This window comes from Zootoca vivipara, chromosome 3 (genome assembly GCF_963506605.1).
Source record: "Zootoca vivipara chromosome 3, rZooViv1.1, whole genome shotgun sequence".
In the NCBI taxonomy this organism is placed as follows: domain Eukaryota; kingdom Metazoa; phylum Chordata; class Lepidosauria; order Squamata; family Lacertidae; genus Zootoca; species Zootoca vivipara.
Window position 1 is genome coordinate 30,149,654 of NC_083278.1, and position 18,949 is coordinate 30,168,602.

An 18,949-nucleotide genomic window follows, 5' to 3' on the forward strand; every position below is an offset into this window, starting at 1 on the left:
ATTTGTGGACTCCTCTTTGAAAACCATCTAAGTTGGTGGCCATCTTGTGGGAGAGAATTTCGCAGTTTAATCGAGGACTGTGTGAAGCAGTCCTTTCTTCTGACAGTGGGAAAGAGAGCTCTGACCAGGGACAGAGCAAACGGGGGTGGGGGGCAGTCCGCCCCGGGTACCGCCCTGGAGGGGGGTGTCACTCAGGGCCATGTCCCCGCCCCTGCACGGCAGCCCTGGGGGGGGGGGAAGCTGCAGGTGCGGCAGCCGAGTGATTGGGCACCGTGTGGGTGCCTGCTGGGGGGGTGGCACTCAGGGCCGCGCCCCGCCCCACTATTGACGCCTGAGCCTGGACGCTCTGTTTAGGCTCCGTTTGGAAGTCACGGTGTGCCGCTATCCCCCTCTACTTGGCATGCATGTGCAGCATCCCGATGCATATGCGTACAACGTGGAGGGGATCGCACCCCCCCCCCCCGTGACTTCAAAACTGAGCCTAACCGGAGTGCCCAGGCTCCAGGCAGATAGCCCAATGGTGCGGCAGGTGCTATCTACCTGGAGCCTGGACGCTCCGTTTAGGCTCCGTTTTGAATTCACAGGGGGGGGTGATCCCCCTCTACGTAGCGACGCATGCGTTGTTATGTAGCGATGCCGCACCCCCCGGGGGCATGGCAATTTGCCGCCCCGGGTGTCGCGGCACCTCGCTACGCCCCTGGCTCCGACATCAAGATTAGTTGTCACTGATAGTCTTGAGCTCGTCGGCTCAAAAGGTTATATCCCAAATAAATCAGCAGCACTACCCTGGACTCATAGGAGCCAGCTCCTAGGGGCTGAGGGGTCTTCGGCTCCCCCTGTAAAATATTAGAGGGGGCCAGGCACCCCAAATTAATGGGCATTGCCATTCAAATGGTGTGTGTGCACTGCATCATGTGGTCAATTTTGCAGGGCAGGGCTTACCTGCCCCCCCCCTCCAATATGTTATTCAAGTTAGCATCCCTGCTTGGACTGACTTGAATTTGTTGCTCTACCTCCTATTCTTCAGTTAACTCACAGACATCCATGTCTTTGAAAAGAGATGAATGAGGTAGATAAACTGAAGTAATAAGACCAGGGAAATACAACCGTACTTCTTAAAATACAGTGAGAGACTCTCAGACCTTTCCTAGCCGTGCACAAGAAAAATGGTAGCAGCTATAACTTGTTCATGCAGCAATATGACATGACAAGCCATACCTGTCTTCTTCAAAGGGGCCGGAACCTGTTATCTTATGTTACTTTGCTCTTTTCCCTCTGGGATTGTCTGTGCGATGGACTATAACAAGGGTAGCCAAGATGGTGCTCTCATAATATTTTGGACTGCCACCTCCCATCATCCCTGACCATTGCCCATGGACTGATGGGAGTTGTAGTCCAACAACATTGAGAATGCATCCCATTGTCTACCCTGGACTGTAAGAAAGGGCAGAAATATCACCATGTTGGACCTATTAAATTTCACTATGCACTGAGTTCTGCAAAGCTTCTTTTTCACACCATTTCCTTTCAGGCTTTTACAGTTTTCAGAAAAGTGTATTGAGTGACCTGATCAGCTTTGTGAGTATCAACTCATATTACTACTGTCTTTTATTAATTTGATCCAACTATGTGGTGGCAAAGAACTCTAAAGGGCAGTTGTCCTTTTTCAAAACTATGCTCCCTGTGTTGCACGCTGATTTTTAGTGTGTGCTTTCTCGTTGTGGAGTTAAGTGGGAGACTGAATAGTTTTCCTTATTCCTGTTACAAACCATCAGTGATAACATTTAGGCTTCTCATATCTCACTCTTATTTATAGCCCAGCTGTTGGAGCTCAAGGTCGCACAGTGTTCTTCTGCTTCTTTATGCCACACAACAGCCCTATGAAGTGGGTTAGACCAAGAGAGAGACTGACTGCCCAAAGGTTATCCAGTTAGCATAGCTGCCAAGTTTTCCCTTTTCTCGCGAGGAAGCCTATTCAGCATAAGGGAAAATCCCTGTAAAAAAGGGATAACTTGGCAGCTATGCCAGTTAGTTTCATGGCTGAGCAAGGATTTGACCCCTGGTCTTCCAGGTCATAGTCTACACCCCACTGATGTTTCCTCTTGTGCTGTGTCTCAGTGTAGATGAAGGTCATCAAAGATGTGTCCTTGGTAGCTGTTGAACTATGTTCAGTATTCATTAATTGAAATATCATTTGTGTCAGGAGTATGGGCAGGAGTCAGGCTCTGGGGCCTGTAGTGCTTTGCAGGACTGGGGCCTGCCTCAGCTTGTGCTGGAGAAGCAAGGAGTGGTCACTCAGGTGAAGACCTCAGCTTGTGCTGGAGAGGCAAGGAGTGGTCACTCAGGTGAGGCCACTTGATACCTCACTGCACCTGGTGGCAGGAGCTGGGAGGGATAAAAGCTCAGCATTTCCCTTCAGCTCTTTGCCACAGCAATGCTATCCTTGCCTCTGGCCTTTTGCTCCTTGAACCCTTGCCTTGCCGATGCCTTGATCCTCGACCCTTGGACCCTTGCCTTGCCGATGCCTTGCTCCTTGTACCCTCATCTTGCCGACGCCTTGATCCTCAACCCTTGGACTTCGCCCTGCTGACGCCTTGCTCCTCGACCCTTGGACCTTTGCCTTGCCGACGCCTTGCTCCTTGACTCCCAGACCTTCACCTCTGCCTTGCTCCTTGACCCTGCGACTGCCTGCTGCTGGACCCTTAGCCCTGCACCTGTTCCTGCTTCTACATCACCATCTTGCCTCTGGTCCTGACGTCCCCAGTCAGGGCTTCAACCGCCCGCCGACCGGACCGTGACAATTTGCTGGGGTGGGGTGGGGTCCTATCCCTTCCCCCAACAAATCCCCAATACATTGGTTTTTGAACAGCTTAGTTCTCAAACGTTTTGGCTCCCGGACGCTGCAAACCCAGAAGTGACTGTTCCGGTTTGTGAACTATTTTTGGAAGCCGAATGTCCAACGGGGCTTCCATGGCTTCCGGATGCCTGCAGGAGCTTCCTGCAGCCAAATAGAAGCCGCACTTCGGTTTTCGAATATTTCAGAAGTTGAATGGACTTCTGGAACGGATTCCATCCAACTTCCAAGGTACAACTGCATTCGTTTTCTTATCAGTAGCATCAATGCATTTAACAAAGAGTATTAGATGTACTGCTGGATAAGTGTTTGATGGTTCTTGCATTTGTCTAAAAACCAATAAAAATTTGTTATAAAAAGGTGTTTTTAATTTGTTTATTCAATTTAATTATTGTGAGTGGTATCCAACATTCATGTTCTGGTAGTGCAAGAGGTTTTAACATTTTTGGACCCACACAGTTGCAAACGTTTTCATGAGTGGTGGTGTTGGCAAGGGACATATTCGTAGATTTCACAGAACAGAGGAAATTTCACAAAATGTGAGGTTATCTGGAGCTGAGGCATAAGTTGGCAGACTAACCTACATTTCCCTGTGTTGACCTATAGCTAGGAAAAGCCACTGTCACACTGTGAGGCACCTGTTGTAGTTGTGAAACCAATTACAGGCTTGCAAATTGCCGTGAAAATTTTGAAATATCCCATAAATCCAACTTAGCCGGCTCCTGCCAATGTCACTAAATGCTACTCTTGCTGCTGACAGCGTGGTTCCCATAGTAACAAGGTACTTTGGGAGGGAGGCAAAGGGGATCTAAGAAGGCAGAGACCGGCAAACAAAAGACAAATTGTAGTTGACTGAGCCCAATTGAGAACAGCCAAATAATAGCACCCTGTGAGGTACTATAAAGTAGTTTACTGCTGCAAGGTCTGAAACACTCTCATCCCAGACTTGTATTAATAAAACTTTATAGCGTGAGCACACCTCAGTTTATTTGAAAATAGGTATGGTTCCAGAAACTGGGGGAGTCTGAATCTCTTCAGGATTTGAAATGTGCAGCATTTCCAAACCCTCAGAAGTGATTCCTCACAGAGCTACAATTCCTGGCATCTTGAATGAACAACAGTTCTCAGAATTATCTGGGGAAAGTAGTGTGCATTAAATGTGCATTTAATGGATGCACTAGTGGTATGGGAAATGCCCTCAATGTAATCTTGTTCTAACAAAGGGGCTAGAGCATAGTCAAGCTGAAACTGGAAGGAAATTTCAGCTAGAAAGGGCAGTTTCTGATGACGGGGAAGGAGAAACCTCTGGTGGCAAAAATAAAAGAATGGATCTCTCATGCAGTGGGATCTGTGGCCTCTTAAAATCAGGGGCTGCAATCCTAAACTCACTGTCCTGGCCGTAAATCTCTTTGGACTGAAGTATGGGACTTACGTCTCAGTAGACACGTCTAGGCATTCACTCCATATATCCAAACTGATTTAAGGTCATCACACGTTTGTTCGCTCAGCGTAGTTGTGCTTTCTGTGCATATTATTGAGAAGCGAGAATATCTATTTTAGTAAAGTGTGTTGCCAGGTCAGCTCTTTTAAGATCACCACTCAGGTCAAAATAAGGACAATTGTACTGGTTTACATGGCTCTGTTTACGAGCTGCAGTCGGCATTTTCAGTAGCTGACCCAATGTGCTGAAACCATGCAAAACATTGCACCCAAGAGAGGAATGTAAGCGAGGGACTTCACTGGTCCTGCCCTCCAGTACATGAACCACTGAAAAGGACCTGAAGAGCCAATGTATACAGAAGAGCAACTCTCTCTGAGTGTGTTACGCATCTTATAACAGGAATGTGCCTATGCACTGCTATGCAACCTTTGGAGAAAAGGTTTCCTCTATATAGGAAAGGGGACCTGTTCTCTGATGTGACAAACCCAAACCGCCTTCTTTTCTATATAGTGAAGGGAACAGCACTACAACATCAGCAACTTTATTTGCCTCAACTATAAGGATGAGTTTGACCAAACTGCGGGAGGCAGTGGAAGACAGGTAGTGCCTGGCGTGCTCTGGTCCACAGGGTCACGAAGAGTCGGACACGACTAAACGACTAAACAGCAACAGCAAAGCATAAGTAACCACCCAAGGTTCAGGATAGCAGACAATCCGTGGCACTGCCGAGAGGTACAGAGAAGGTGAGCAACAATGGAAAGGTGTCGGTGTCATCGCAAGGGGAATAAGTTAAAAAACATCTCATTGTTGCATTGGTCCAGATTGGTGTATTTCCTTTCTTCTTCAAAGTGCCACTCGTTTCCTTTCAGGGGCAAGGAACTCTGGTAATAGTGGTGGTCAGCATCTGCAAGGAGGCAGGGCTCCTCTGGAGAGATCGGGCAGCAGGAGGAAGGAGCATGGCTGCTGTTATAATGCAGGTGCGGCTTTCCTTCACACATGCCCTCTCCTCCAAATGTGCCCACGTTAGATCTGAAGGACTGGTAGCCAACTTTTGCCATCGGGTCCCACTTGGTTGGGGCATGCTGGATGCCTGCATCAACCGCACTTATGGAAGCCAGGGTTTCGCAGTGTAGACCCGCCAGGGCTGCCGGAGAGGCACTGCAGCATTTCTCTGCCAATGGGTTTCTTCCCAGGCCCATGGTCTTATTCCAGGTTTGTTGCTCTCTGTATTCAGAATATGCAAATACTGAGGGTTCAGCTGGGCCTCTGTAGCTATATTCTCTGCTTCTGATCTGTTTGCACCTGTCCAGGTATTTGCTGCAGTCTACGTCCGGAGTGTGCTCTATTAGATAAGAGGATTTTCTCGAACTGTACCTCTTGGCAAGAGACAAGCAATCGTTCAACACCTGCTCTTGTCCCAAGAAGGTACTTTGTGACATAAGGTCTTCCTGTTTGGAGACTATTAATGGCAAAGTGTCCTGGTTTGGCTTCTCACCTGTCAGGGACTTAAGAGAGAAAAATGCATCATAATATCATGCAGCCAAACAAAAAAGCCCTTTTAATTTCTCAGATTGATACTGTTGAACTAGAAGGCTGCAGCTAAAGGACTTTAGCTGGGTTGTTCAACTCTGAAATCCATCCACCTTGTTTCCTCTTTGCTTCCCCCTTTTTGCCCCCTTGAAGTTGCCAGGTCACAAAATAGCAGACTTCCCTTAGCCCAGGGGTCCCCAAACTTACCCGGCTTTGGGCCGCTTTCTCCGGTGCCGATTGCATGGCAGGCCAGAGGGCGGGGAAACACGCTCCCATACATATGTGCAATCGCTTTTTCTGGCGCGCTGCAGTGCCAGAAATTGCTTCTGCGCATGTGCATGCACGGCACCAGAAATAGCTTATGCGTGTGGGAGCGCGTTCCCCCGCCCTCCGGTCTGTGCGTGCGCACAAGCTATTTCTGGTGCTGCGCCGACCTGGAGATGGGCAACCGCACCATGGTGCACCGATAAGAGCGGGCAGCGGGGGACGCACAATTGGCTCGCATGGGCTGCATCCGGCCCCCGGGCCTTAGTTTGGGGACCCCTGTCTTAGCCTGACATGCCTATGCAGGGCCATCCCAGGATGTTCTACCACTTGAGGCAAAATAGAAAATGGCGCCCCCCGCGCTACTTCCTTCTCTACCCGGAATCATCCACCTCCACTGGAGGCGACCGGAGGCAGCCCAGGGAAGCCCTGGTGAACTGAAGGTGGTGGGGGGAGAAAAAAGGAGTCCAGAGAGGAGCAAATGGAACTGGGGAGGTAGTGGCAGAGGAGGCAGGTGAGAAATGCAGGAGTTAGCAAGCTGTGTGCTCCTCAGAGGCCTGGATCTGTGACCCCTCACAGCTGACCTTAACCTGCCACTGCCTCACTGAGCCTCAGGGGTGGGCCAGTCCTGTCCCTATGTCCTTATGGTTTTCTCTCTTGCAAACCTTATGGTTCTCAATCTTGCAAACAGTGCACAACTCCTCCTATCTCTTAGGCCAAGGATGGGGAACCTGAGCAAAGTAGGCAGTAGCTCTCCAGATGCTGTTACACAAGAGTGCCATCAACCCCAGTCAATAGGGCTAACAGTCAGGGATAATGTAATTCAACAACATTTGGAGGGCCACTCGTTCCTCCTCACCCCTGTCTTCATCTATGGGAGTTTTGCTCCACTTCTACTTGGCCCCTCTCTTATTTCATTTCATGTCTCTGCTGACTATTTTTTTCCTCAGGCCACTGCCTACTTTGCTCAACTGTCACTTAGTAGCTGGGACAGTTGACCAGTTCTTCTAGCACTCTGTTTTCTCTCCAACCAAACCACGCAGCCCCTTCTCACTTTTAACACAGTCATGTTTATCCAGCATCACCTCTCTGTTTTATTAGTTCTTCCTTGCCTTCAAACCCTTTCCTTAAGCTTCATTCATTCTTTCCTTCAAACTGCCACCCCCCCCCCCAATTCCTTTCATTCATTTTCCTTTTCTCTGAGCTCTTTCTTCCCTACAGTGGTCCTTGTTCATCCTCTGTGTGAGACGTTTTGACCTAAATGTATGAAAAGAGACAAATGTCTCACTGCGGCTAGAAACCCGTGTCTGGATTAGGGATAGCCAAGCCTATCAATTTCAGTTCTCATTTTTCTCATTTTTCACATATTTTGCATCTTCAGTTCTCCACATTTCAGGGCAGTCTATATGGTTTCAACAAACACCAGTCATTTGCTAAATACCTCTCTTGGGCACAGAACAATGAATTTGCTTTGATCACCACAGCTGTAGGGTTATAACTGGGGAGAATTTAACCCCCCCACCCAAAAACACACACACATTGGGCCACTGTTAAGATACATGTGGCTATTTTGTATTTTTATTATCATTATTATTCAGTATCAGTGTATTTTGATAATTAGTAGTAAACTACTGCTTGCAGAAGACATAGCGAAACACACTTCTGCTGTATGGGGACTTTGTGAAGACATTTTGCTAGTGGCAAATTCTTTAGAGACCATCCCTTTCTGAGTTAAAAAGTAATGTGACACTCCAAGAAAAATGTTGAAAATCCATCTAATTTTAGCCTGTTCTTTTTTTAGGTCATGAAACATACTAGGGTAGTCGCCTTCCTTGTGCATAATTTTGGGGTGATTTCCCCCACTCCCTTTCCTAAGTTGCTCCACATCGGAAGTCAGTATTCTCTCACTGTGACAGCATTTACCGGTAGATGTCAGAGCGATCGCTCAACTTGCTGCAGGTGCATTAAAGTGCAGTAAAATCCCATTGAAATCAACATAAATATAGATCAACGGGACTGAAGTTAGGTAAAATAACTTAAAACCTGCAGGCAACATATCTACATTGATACGGATATCTTTTTGTCAAGGCATTTGCTATACAGAAACATTTTCCTTCCTTCTCCTCCTGACTGTCTGTCACAGGTCTAAGGAAAGACTTTGGTAGGTTGGAAATGACACGCTGTTTTCACAAAACCGAATTCTCAAACCCAGCCTATAGCTACGCCTAAGCCCGTGTCACTGAAAAGCCAAGTAGGCTTAGTTAGATGTAGGTCAGCCTTCGGCAAGCTGGTGTCCTCCGTATGTTGTTGGAGTCTAGATCCCCCAATAGCATCATCAATGGTCAAGGATAATGGAAGTGGTAGGGTCGTGCCATATCTTTAAAGCACTCTTACACCACCGAAACAGTCGTGGCTGCAGTTTAAGGGTGCTGCCTCCTAGACATACAATTCCCAGCACCTATAACAAACTACAGCTCCCAAGATTCTCCATTCCTGTTAAACGTTGTCCAAGAGTGTTGTGGAGGTGACCACCAAAATTTGGAGGGCCACAGCTTTCCCCACCCCTACTGTATTGCTTCTCTGTTTACCCAATCACTTCTCTTCCTCCGTTGTTTCTCCAGTGTCTGAATTTAGAGTCAAATTTTTTTTAAAAAAAAATTCCTTCCAGTAGCACCTTAGAGACCAACTAAGTTTGTCATGTGTTTATATGTCCTTTATATTGTGCTGTCCGTAAGAATTTATTGCTCCCACTAATTCAAAAAACACCCCGGGCATCTGGAAGATTCTCACTTTGCTTTTTTATTGCAAGACACAAATCCGTTTGCAACTCTACTAATGGCAAATTTTTTGACTTCTGTTATATACAACTTGAAATTCTTTTATTATATCCTTATCTAATTCTGTATACCCTTTAAGCTATTTTACCTTTTAATTGTAAATCAAATCGTGCATGTTTCTGTTCTTGTTTTAGTATGTCTTTGAGCTTAAAGCTGAAATAAAGTGATTTGGATTTGGATTTGTCATTGGTATGAGCTTTCGTGTGCATACACACTTTTTCAGATAAACAGACAAACTTAGTTGGTCTCTAAGGTGCTACTGGAAGGAATTTTTTAATTTTGTATTTCTCTGGATTTCTTTTCTTTTTTCTTTTTTTCTTCTTTTTTCTTTTAGAGTGTAAGCCCCTTGGGGCAGGGAACTGTCCTCCTCTACTCTGTCAATGATTCACAGTTCTTGCACTGTCTATACTAGTATAGGACCCCCAAAAGTGAAGTAATAATAAAACTAGAAGACAAAAAGACACAGATACAAATTGAAATTGCAGATATATGCAGGATACTGGCTTTTATTATACAGGAAAAAAGCTAGTATCCCAACATATATCTGTATCTACAACAACTCTCCAGTGTGACCAAAGAACAGAACCCAGGAAAGGCCTATGGAGAGTCACTAGGGCAGTGATGGGTAACCTTTTGAGCTTGGTGTGTCAAAATTCACCAAAAAACCGAGCATAACTCGGGTGGTGTGTCACTTCGAGAAAAAAACCCATAATTTCACGATATTTATAGTTTAAATCACAAAAATGTATAATTGTAATATGTAACTGTATTCAATAAACCAAAAACTAATTATTTAACCTAACCAAACCAAAAACCCCTTATTTATCACAAAGTGCCCAGAGATGTTGAGCTTTTGGGGGAGAGCTGCTGACCAAAGTTTTGGAGTTTTTTTGGGGTGTGTGTGCAAAAGTTGCTTTGCTTTTTGGGGGGTGATGCCCCAAAGCTGCTGCGCTTTTTTTTGGGGGGGGGGGAAGAGAACAGAAATAAATGATGAATAATACCTTTGCTGGAACTAACACGCAGCACCGACATAGTCTGCCAAAGCGCAAAAACCCCCAGCACAGAACGGGTTAAAAAATTAATGCTGTTACACCCAATCATAGTCTGCCAAAGCGCCAGAAAATAAAACAGCACAGAAAGGGTTTAAAAAACCAATCTCTGGCTACCAGCAACAACAACAACAAAAAAGGATCTGGGTTTTAGTCTCTAGCGGAGACAAGCTGTAGGAGGAGCGGGAGAACAAATGGGTGGGGGGGAACAACAACAGCGCAAATGGGCCGATGGGGCACGTGCCAGTAGTGAGGGTACTGCGTGTCACGTCTGACACGCGTGTCATAGGTTCGCCATCACTGCACTAGGGATAGAGAGCCCTCACTCTACCCCAAATTGCTATTTTCCATATGAATGAATGGTTACTATTCATTCAGATGAGGGAATAGTACACCACTGGGGTTGGGAGAACACTGCTTCAGTGAGGGAGAAACCTGCCTAGCCCTCATTGACAGAGATTCCTCAGGTGAGGTTCAGGCGTTCTTACAGTCTGCATTACCCTCTTTCAAGCCACCTGCCATAATGGCAGACATTTTGCTGCTAGTTTTTTAAAAAACCAAGCATTTACCTCAGCATCTCTGCTCCGTTTAAGTCTCGGAGAACTTGGGGCGTGTGCTTTTTGTATTGATCGTCTTGCTTCGGCTTCTGATTTCGTTTCCGGCTTTGGATGATCGTGAGCCCCCTTGGACTTTATAACAGCAAATGAAGAAGGCATAGGGGCATAAAACCACAAGGTAGTTTTCAACACAATGCTCGCTAGACAAGGGGTGTAAAATCCAAAATGGCTTGCTTGTCTCATTGGAATGCATAGCATAGTCTTTCTTCAGGCAACGCATTCCATTTTAGATTAAAATTTCAAGTTAAATGGAAGTGGATGGCCGAATTTGCTGAAATGGCAAAACCATCTCAAAAGATCCATGCATAGACTATGTTATTCTGCAGGGAAAATCTGGCTTCATAGACTAGTCAAAATTGGTGATTTTATCCTGATACTGGTCATTGACTGCAATAAAAACAACTTTATACTTTATAATTAGGGACCCAGGTGGCGCTGTGGTTAAACCACTGAGCCTAGGGCTTGCTGATCAGAAGGTCGGCGGTTCGAATCCCTGTGACGGGGTGAGCTCCCGTTGCTTGGTCCCAGCTCCTGCCCAACCTAGCAGTTCGAAAGCACATCAAAATGCAAGTAGATAAATAGGAACCGCTACAGCGGGAAGGTAAACGGCGTTTCCATGTGCTGCTCTGGTTTGCCAGAAGCGGCTTTGTCATGCTGGCCACATGACCTGGAAGCTATACACCGGCTCCCTCGGCCAATAATGCGAGATGAGCGCGCAACCCCAGAGTCGGTCATGACTGGACCTAATGGTCAGGGGTCCCTTTACCTTTACTTTATAATTAGTCAAAATTAAGAGCATGGTCACCTATAAAGGCACAGGAATGATAACCTGAGTTTTCTATTTCTATTTTTTACTCCTATTTTCCCCAAAAGGTTATGTGACTAAATTCTGACATAACTTTTTTTTTTGAAATTCTATCTTGCAGGAAAATGCTATCATGATTCCCATGATGAGTCCTATGTGGATGTTTAGTTGCCTTCTAAATATCAATAGTTCATTTTTGCCTGTTTGTGGCTGCAGTGCTCTGCATGCCATGGTGTTGACCTTTAAAGCTCTAAACAACCTCAGCCCTGTGTACCTAAAGGAGCGTCTCCACCTCCATTGTTCAGCTTGGACAGTGAGGTCCAGCTCCAAGGGCTTTCTGACAGATCCTTCATTGTGAGAAGTGAAGTTGCAGGGAACCGGGCAGAGGGCCTTCTCGGTACCGTAGTCATGCCCGTGCTATGGAACACCCTCCCGTCAGATGTCAAGGACATAAACAATTATATGACCTTCCGTAGATATCTGAAGGCAGCCCTGTACAGTCGTACCTTGGCTTTCGGACAGCTTAATTCTTGAACATTTTGGCTTCCGAATGCCACAAACCCAGAAGTGACTGTTCCGGTTTACGAACTGTGTTTGGAAGCCAAACATCCGACCAGGTTCCTGCAGTTTCCGATTGGCTGCAGGAGTTTCCTGCAGCCAATCAGAACCCACGCTTTGATTTCCGAATGTTTTGGAAGTCGAACGGACTTCTGGAACGGATTAAGTTCGACTTCCAAGGTACGACTATATTGGAAAGCTTTTAATGTTTGATGTTTTCTTATATGCTGTTGGAAGCCGCCCAGAGTGGCTGGGGCAACCCAGTCAGGTGGGTGGGATACAAAATAATAATATGTAATACTAATAATCCTAATAACGGTTGTTATTTTATTTATTTAAGAGTAAACACCATTGAACCCAGTGGGACTTACTTCTGAGTAAATGTGTAAGGAATGGAATTGTGACATGTGCTATGGACTTGACCATCTGGTTCAAAAAACTGAGGCAGATGTTTTCCTGGATTCAGCTGAGAATGTTCTACGTGCCTACTATTTTCATGTTTCTCTTTCTTAGTTCTTTTGCAGTTGGTATGGTTTAAAATGGTTGTTTTTATGCAGTGCTATTTTTCTAGAGATGCCGTAACTCATCATGAACACCTCTTAGTGTTCTCTTAGAATGGCAATGGCACCCACCTAAGAGGTGGAAAGAAGGCTTGTTTTTATGTATAAGCATGGTCAACTGGATAACCTTTGTGGATCCCCTTACCTGAGGTGTCATACCTCACTAACAATTTAAATACTCTCTTTAGCTCAGTGTGAAACATTTCCTGGTTTGCTCATCTTCCAAGCACAGTTCAGCTTTAACAGCAGGCCTGCCTTGAATAGATCAGATACTGTTACCAACCTGAAAAAATATGAATGGTCCTTCATGTCTCCAGAAGTTTGTTACAGGGTATCCACCATGACCTCGACAGGGAATAAGCTTCAAGGGCCCATAGCAGTTGGGACATGATTTTCCTGAAACAAGTGTGCCATTAAATATTTTATTTTAAATGAACTTAGTTTTAAGATTATGTCATGTTAGATGTTCATTGTGTAGGGTACAATATACTCTTTTCATGTTGGGTTATTGACAGCAGATGTCTCTGCTTTGTAGCAAAAGTGACTTCCAATAAAAGCAATGGGACTTGTGTCCAGGTAAACTATCTTTGGAAAGTGAAATGTGCTGTGGGCACAAATGAATGATGAAACATAAAACCCAAACCTGTCTAAGGCTGTGAACCTATGTCCCCTTACCTGGAAGTACAGTGGTACCTCTACTTACAAATAACTCTACTTTTGAATTTTTCTACTTACAAATGGAGCTCCGTCCGCCATCTTGGATGCGGTTTAGATAGGATTTTTTCTACTTACGAATTTTTAGATAGGGTTGCTACGACTTACGATTTTTTTTCTCCCAATGCATTCCTATGGGATTCGACTTACAAATTTTTTCGACTTACAAATGTGTGTTCGGAACACATTAAATTCGTAAGTAGAGGTACCACTGTAAGTCCCATTGAACTCAATGGAACATATTTCTGTGTAGAAATTAGATTGCGATGTAGGATTCTCAGCTTCAAATTGTAATATAATATCTTGATCAACCTTACTTACCTCTACTTGAAATAAAGTCCCATTTGATTTTATTGAGATTTTCTGAGTGTGCTTATTACCTTAGACTGTAACCTCTTATGTTTGTTATTACACCATCAAAAATATATACATGTTCACTTAGCCTGAATAATTTTGGTATTCCTCAGTAAAGGACCAATATATGATCCCTCTCATTAGATGTAGATACAATATTATCCTTAGTGGAAGTAATTCACTTTCCACCCCAAATAAATTGCATTCTTTGGGGAAAGTTTCCATTTCAAAGATTGCATGAATATTCTCTCCCCAAAACTTCATCCAATAATTAAGACTTCCAGAAATTAATATATCTTCTATGAGTGTCACAATCTTTCTTCCATGATTGTCCTAATCTTTGTCCTAATCCTTACCTTCCAGGTACAAATTCTATTCTGTACACACCTGCAGATCTGTTTTACTGAATTACACGGGGCTCACGTAAGAATACTCAGGATCAGCTTGTAAACTAGGCTCACTTACGTTAAAGTAAACTCAGTGTACTTTTTTAATTTTTAAAAAGCACATATATTATATATGGGGGAAAGTGTACTTTAAAAAATGCATCCATTTGTGAAAGAAAACCACTTGCAAGATGTGTTTATTAGGGGAAATGTGCACTGGAAAAAAGAGAAACAGAGAAACATAATTGGCCATATCTGTCCATCCCTACAATTATATGTATGTCACGATGTGATACTTCCAACATGTGGCTGGAGATGTACTAGTCTAATGCAAGTCATGTTCTGAACCAGGATTACCCAGTAGATGTTTTTTGTGGCAGCACAATTCCAAACGGAAACCCAAATTTAACTGCAAGAAGTCTAATGTAAGCCCTTTTCAAAGAGGCATACTTACTCTGCTGTTTTTGCCTGGCCTTGTCACATATAGCCGGCCTCAGATACATCTTTCCGCCATCCGAAGTTGAGCAATCATTGCTGCAGACCACGACTCCGAGGCAGGACTTTTTTAAGATGCGCGAGTTGTGATTGTTGGTGTTCCTCATTGCCCAGCTACTTAGGTGCCTCTGAGCATTTTTGTCATCAGAGCTATAGATGCATTTCACATAGGAATCTGGCCATTCCTGAAACCAATCTGTTTGTTTCACGTCCTGTAAGGAACCCAAAGAATGTGATGTTTCAAACCTAGGAAACAAGTCCCCACCACACCACCTCAATTCAAAGACAATTGAATCAAGTCTGCAATACAGAGCTGCCTTATTTGTTTGCATTTATTAAGTCTACTTTACGTTTATTGCAGAAACAATTATCTGCTACCCTCCACCCTAGCAAATATATTAACCTGGCTGAATATTCTTCTATATTTCATGGTAGATTCCACATGACAGCGCATGACCCTTATTTATTTACAGTGGTACCTTGGTACACAAACGCCTTGGTTACCAAAAACCTGGAAGTAAGATTTCCAGTTTTGAGTGTTTTTCGGAAGCTGAACATCCAATGTGGTTGATTGTTACTGGGGTGCCTGCACCAATCAGAAGCCGTTTCAAACATTTCGGAAGTCAAACGGGCTTCCGGAACAGATTAAGTTCGACAGTGGAATTTGCTGCCAAGGAGTGTGGTGGAGTCTCCTTCTTTGGAGGTGTTTAAGCAGAGGCTTGACAGCCATCTGTCAGGAATGCTTTGATGGTGTTTCCTGCTTGGCAGGGGGTTGGACTGGATGGCCCTTGTGGTCTCTTCCAACTCTATGATTCTATGATTCTAAGTTTGGCACTTTTGTTTTTGCTATTTATTTTCCTTTTTTGTTTTTGAGGCTTTTTTGGTTAATTTGTTTTGTGACTGTGTGGAACCCAGTTCAGCTACTGATTGATTGACTGATTGTGTGACTGCGGAAATGTATAAAAGCCCCCCATCCAAACAATGACAATCATCGGTGCAGGTATGAAAAATATTTATTTTTAATTTTTATCATCTACAATACTGTCTTCTTTATTTTATAGTACAGTTCGATTATTGCTTTCGTATTATGGATTAATGGTCTCATTAGATAGTAAAATTCATGCTAAATTTCTGTTTTAGGGGTTGTTTTTAAAAGTCTGGAACGGATTAATCTGTTTTGCATTACTTTCTATGGGAAAGTGCGCCTTGGTTTTGGAAAGCTTTGGTTTTGGAATGGACTTCTGGAATGGATTAAGTTTGAGAACCAAGGTACCACTGTAATGAATTTGGAAATATTTCTATACTGCTCAATGAAACCGCTCTTGAAGAGATGTGCATAATAATACTGTAGACGAAACACTGAAACCCACAAAACTATAAAGAAAACAATTACACATAAAATAATTATCATGCAAAGACAGACACAGTAAGTTAAACTTTCCAAACGAAGGTAGGTCACTAAATTATATGTCTGGGTAGACTTTGCTGAAATTAGAAAAAAGTCTCAGAAGATGTCTAAAATAACATATGGGGGTCTCTGCCTAATGTCAATAAAACTTTATAAACGTTCAGGGCTGATGAATGGCTGAAGGTACATATTTTAATTAGAACAGAATGGAGGAGGATAACTGAGGCAGATAAGGGCTGCGTATACACTCTACCTTTAAAGCATAATTCTTTCTATCAAAGAATTCTGGGCACTCTTGAGGGTTGCTGGGAACTGTAACTCTGTGAGGGGTAAACTACAGTGCGCGGAATTCTTTGAGGGAAAGAATGTGCTTCAATAGCAATGCTTGCTGTTTGGATGTGCACATTTGCATAACACTCTCAACAATTTGTGCCAATGAACCAAAAGCCTAATTCTAGAACATCAAAGATGTCTCCTGGGACAAAACTGATGATTTTCCTTCAATAGGAATGTGCTACAGCTGATCATATATTCTAAAGGAGAGCAGATATGGAGAGCAACAATGCTTGTTGGTGGTTTGTGGATATTTGCATATTGTGCATGATTTGTGCTGAAGGTTACATGTATAACATCAGTTATGAGCAGTTATGGGTGGTAGGTTTTCATGCGCTTCATGCGCCACAATGTCCAGAAGTCCCTGGTGGGATGCGGTCAAAGAAGGTAACACGATATATGTGCTGAATGACCAACCTTTGGTGAGAATCTCATTCAAGCTACCGCCAGACCCATTTTGACCAAATGAATTCAACTCAGTGAAAGGCAGTTGTACCCACCCTATAGCAGAACAACCTGCCCACCAGAATCCATTAGGACTTGTTGCTCTTTCCTTTTAGGTAACAGGCAAAAATTTGAATCTTCAAAAACTTTTCATGAATCTTTCCTTTTCTAGCCTTTTATAAAGCACAGTTTGCCTTTTGACTGGTTCCAGAAATCGTCATTGTTGATGTTCTGTTATAGTAACATGGGTTTATTATTATTATTATTATTATTATTATTATTACTGTTGCAATAAGTAAAAGTGGGTGGCATACTGGGTGGCATGCAACTACATTTTACTCACTCAGAGTAGACCCATGAAAACTAATGCACACAATTAAGCTAGGCTTATCCATTTCAATGGGTCTGCTCTGAGTAAAACTTAGTTGATGACCACCCATGACTTTTAAACATTGAATTGCTGTTGTTTCGCTTTGTTTGTCACCTTGATTTTCTTTTTAAAGGTGGATATAATCTTTAAAAAATCTTTTCTTGGGTTTTATGATAATTCTTTTTTTGTTTCATCATCCCGTTGTCTGTGGATTTTAAAAAAATGTACACCACTTGGAGTTACAAATAATTTAGCAGTATACAAATAACTTAAAGAAATAAATAATATAGTAAAGAAATGAAAACAGTAAGTAATATTGTTATCAACTAGTCCAGCCCCCTGAATATGCAGCTGTCCCACACAGGGATTGAACTTGCAACCTTGGCATTATCAACACCATGCTATAACCAACTGAGCTATCCAGGCTGAGCTAATACTGCTGAACTTCTGACTTAAGTTTCAAGAGTTTTCAACTGCAAGGGAATTATAAAGTACAATAGCAGCAAAGAGGTATCATCTGTTGTGCATACACTGATGGAATTATGCAAATGAATGATCAAGTAAGCAAATCAATAATATATAATAATATATTATAATGACACAATATGATGGTTTTTAGAATAGCTGCAATTTCTACAAAACTCTTGGAATTCTGTATACCTACCTTGGGGAGCTTGATGTCATTGATGTCCCAGCTGACCATTTCACCACTTTGAGAACCCAAGGCTTCCTGTTCCATGCTGACATCCTCTGCAGCTCTCAGCATTTCAAAATCCCTTCCCTAGACTTGGCAACAGCAGTCTCTACTGCCAGCCTTTGAAGCTGTCTGTCTGGCAGCCACTCGGCTCGCAAGTGTTTAGAACCAGGAAGCTGTTTCCTGAAGCCAAATGATAGGCTGCTCAAGCACCATTAAAGATAAAAATCTGTATTCTTTTGCTAGAAAAACTCGTTCCATCCAAAGTTTTGCAAGCGGCAACGATAATGGAAAGTATAGCTTCAAGACAACAAGAGCGTGGCCTTCTGGAGATGTCTGTAGCAGAACTAAAGCAAAGCCCCCCCCCCCAAATGCAACTCCTTGTCCTCGTTCTGAAATTTATGGAGCCAAAGCACACCTGTTTCATTCTAGTTAAACTTTCACATTGTAGTCAAAAGAAAGTACACTATAAAAGGACATTTGTTGTTCTGCTCTGTGCTAGAAATATACCGTAAGAATTTAAACAACAGTTATTTACTCATTCCCTCTGGGTGGGAGGAAATGTTTCACATGCTGGCCTCAATGTCCCGAAAGAAAATTGTGACTAAGGCTACAGTCCTGACCGCATTTACCTGGAGATAAGCCCCGTCGAGTTCAATATGATTGTTGTTATTATTACTCATTGAAGTAATATCTGTGTATCCGAAGAAGTGTGCATGCACATGAAAGCTCATACCAATGACAAACTTAGTTGGTCTCCAAGGTGCAACTGGAAGGGATTTTTTTATTTTGATTTATTAATGGTATTCTATGCAATCATTCCAAAGCAATTTACATATAAGATTATTGCAAGCAGTTAAAAACACAAATACAGCAAATATACTTAAGAGAAGACTAAGAACCTAACAAGTAGAAACTCATGGTAAAGTCCCGTTTACCATCTGGGAAAGCCTGTCGGAATGACAATAGAAAAGTCTTCAGTTGCTTCAGGAAAGTTCAGATAACGGGCATCTGTCGCATTGTGATGGGAATGCTATTCCACAGAACAACAGCAGCCACAGTAAATGCCCTGAGCTGGCTTTGAATCTTTTAGGGAATACTGTCCTACATATTGCAGCAATCTACTGGGAGCATGAGAGATAGGGCAGTAAGTTGGCCCCAAGCTGTAAAAGGCCTTCAATATTAGTCCCGAAATCTTCAACTTGGCCTGGTAGGGAGAGTGGCAGCCCGGGTGAA

At 43.5% G+C, this 18,949-nt stretch overlaps 1 protein-coding gene across 1 annotated transcript; it reads right to left on the reverse strand.

Annotated features, from left to right (window-relative positions):
- Window positions 1–5,065: 5,065 nt before the first annotated feature.
- Window positions 5,066–17,864, reverse strand: GCM1 (glial cells missing transcription factor 1). The gene is made up of 5 exons (XM_035110606.2): window positions 17,684–17,864; window positions 14,424–14,676; window positions 12,799–12,911; window positions 10,545–10,664; window positions 5,066–5,800 (listed from the first exon to the last, which is right to left on the reverse strand). Exons 1-5 carry the CDS (start codon window positions 17,783–17,785, stop codon window positions 5,066–5,068), a joined length of 1,323 nt encoding a protein of 440 aa, XP_034966497.1. The 5' UTR covers window positions 17,786–17,864.
- Window positions 17,865–18,949: the final 1,085 nt, after the last annotated feature.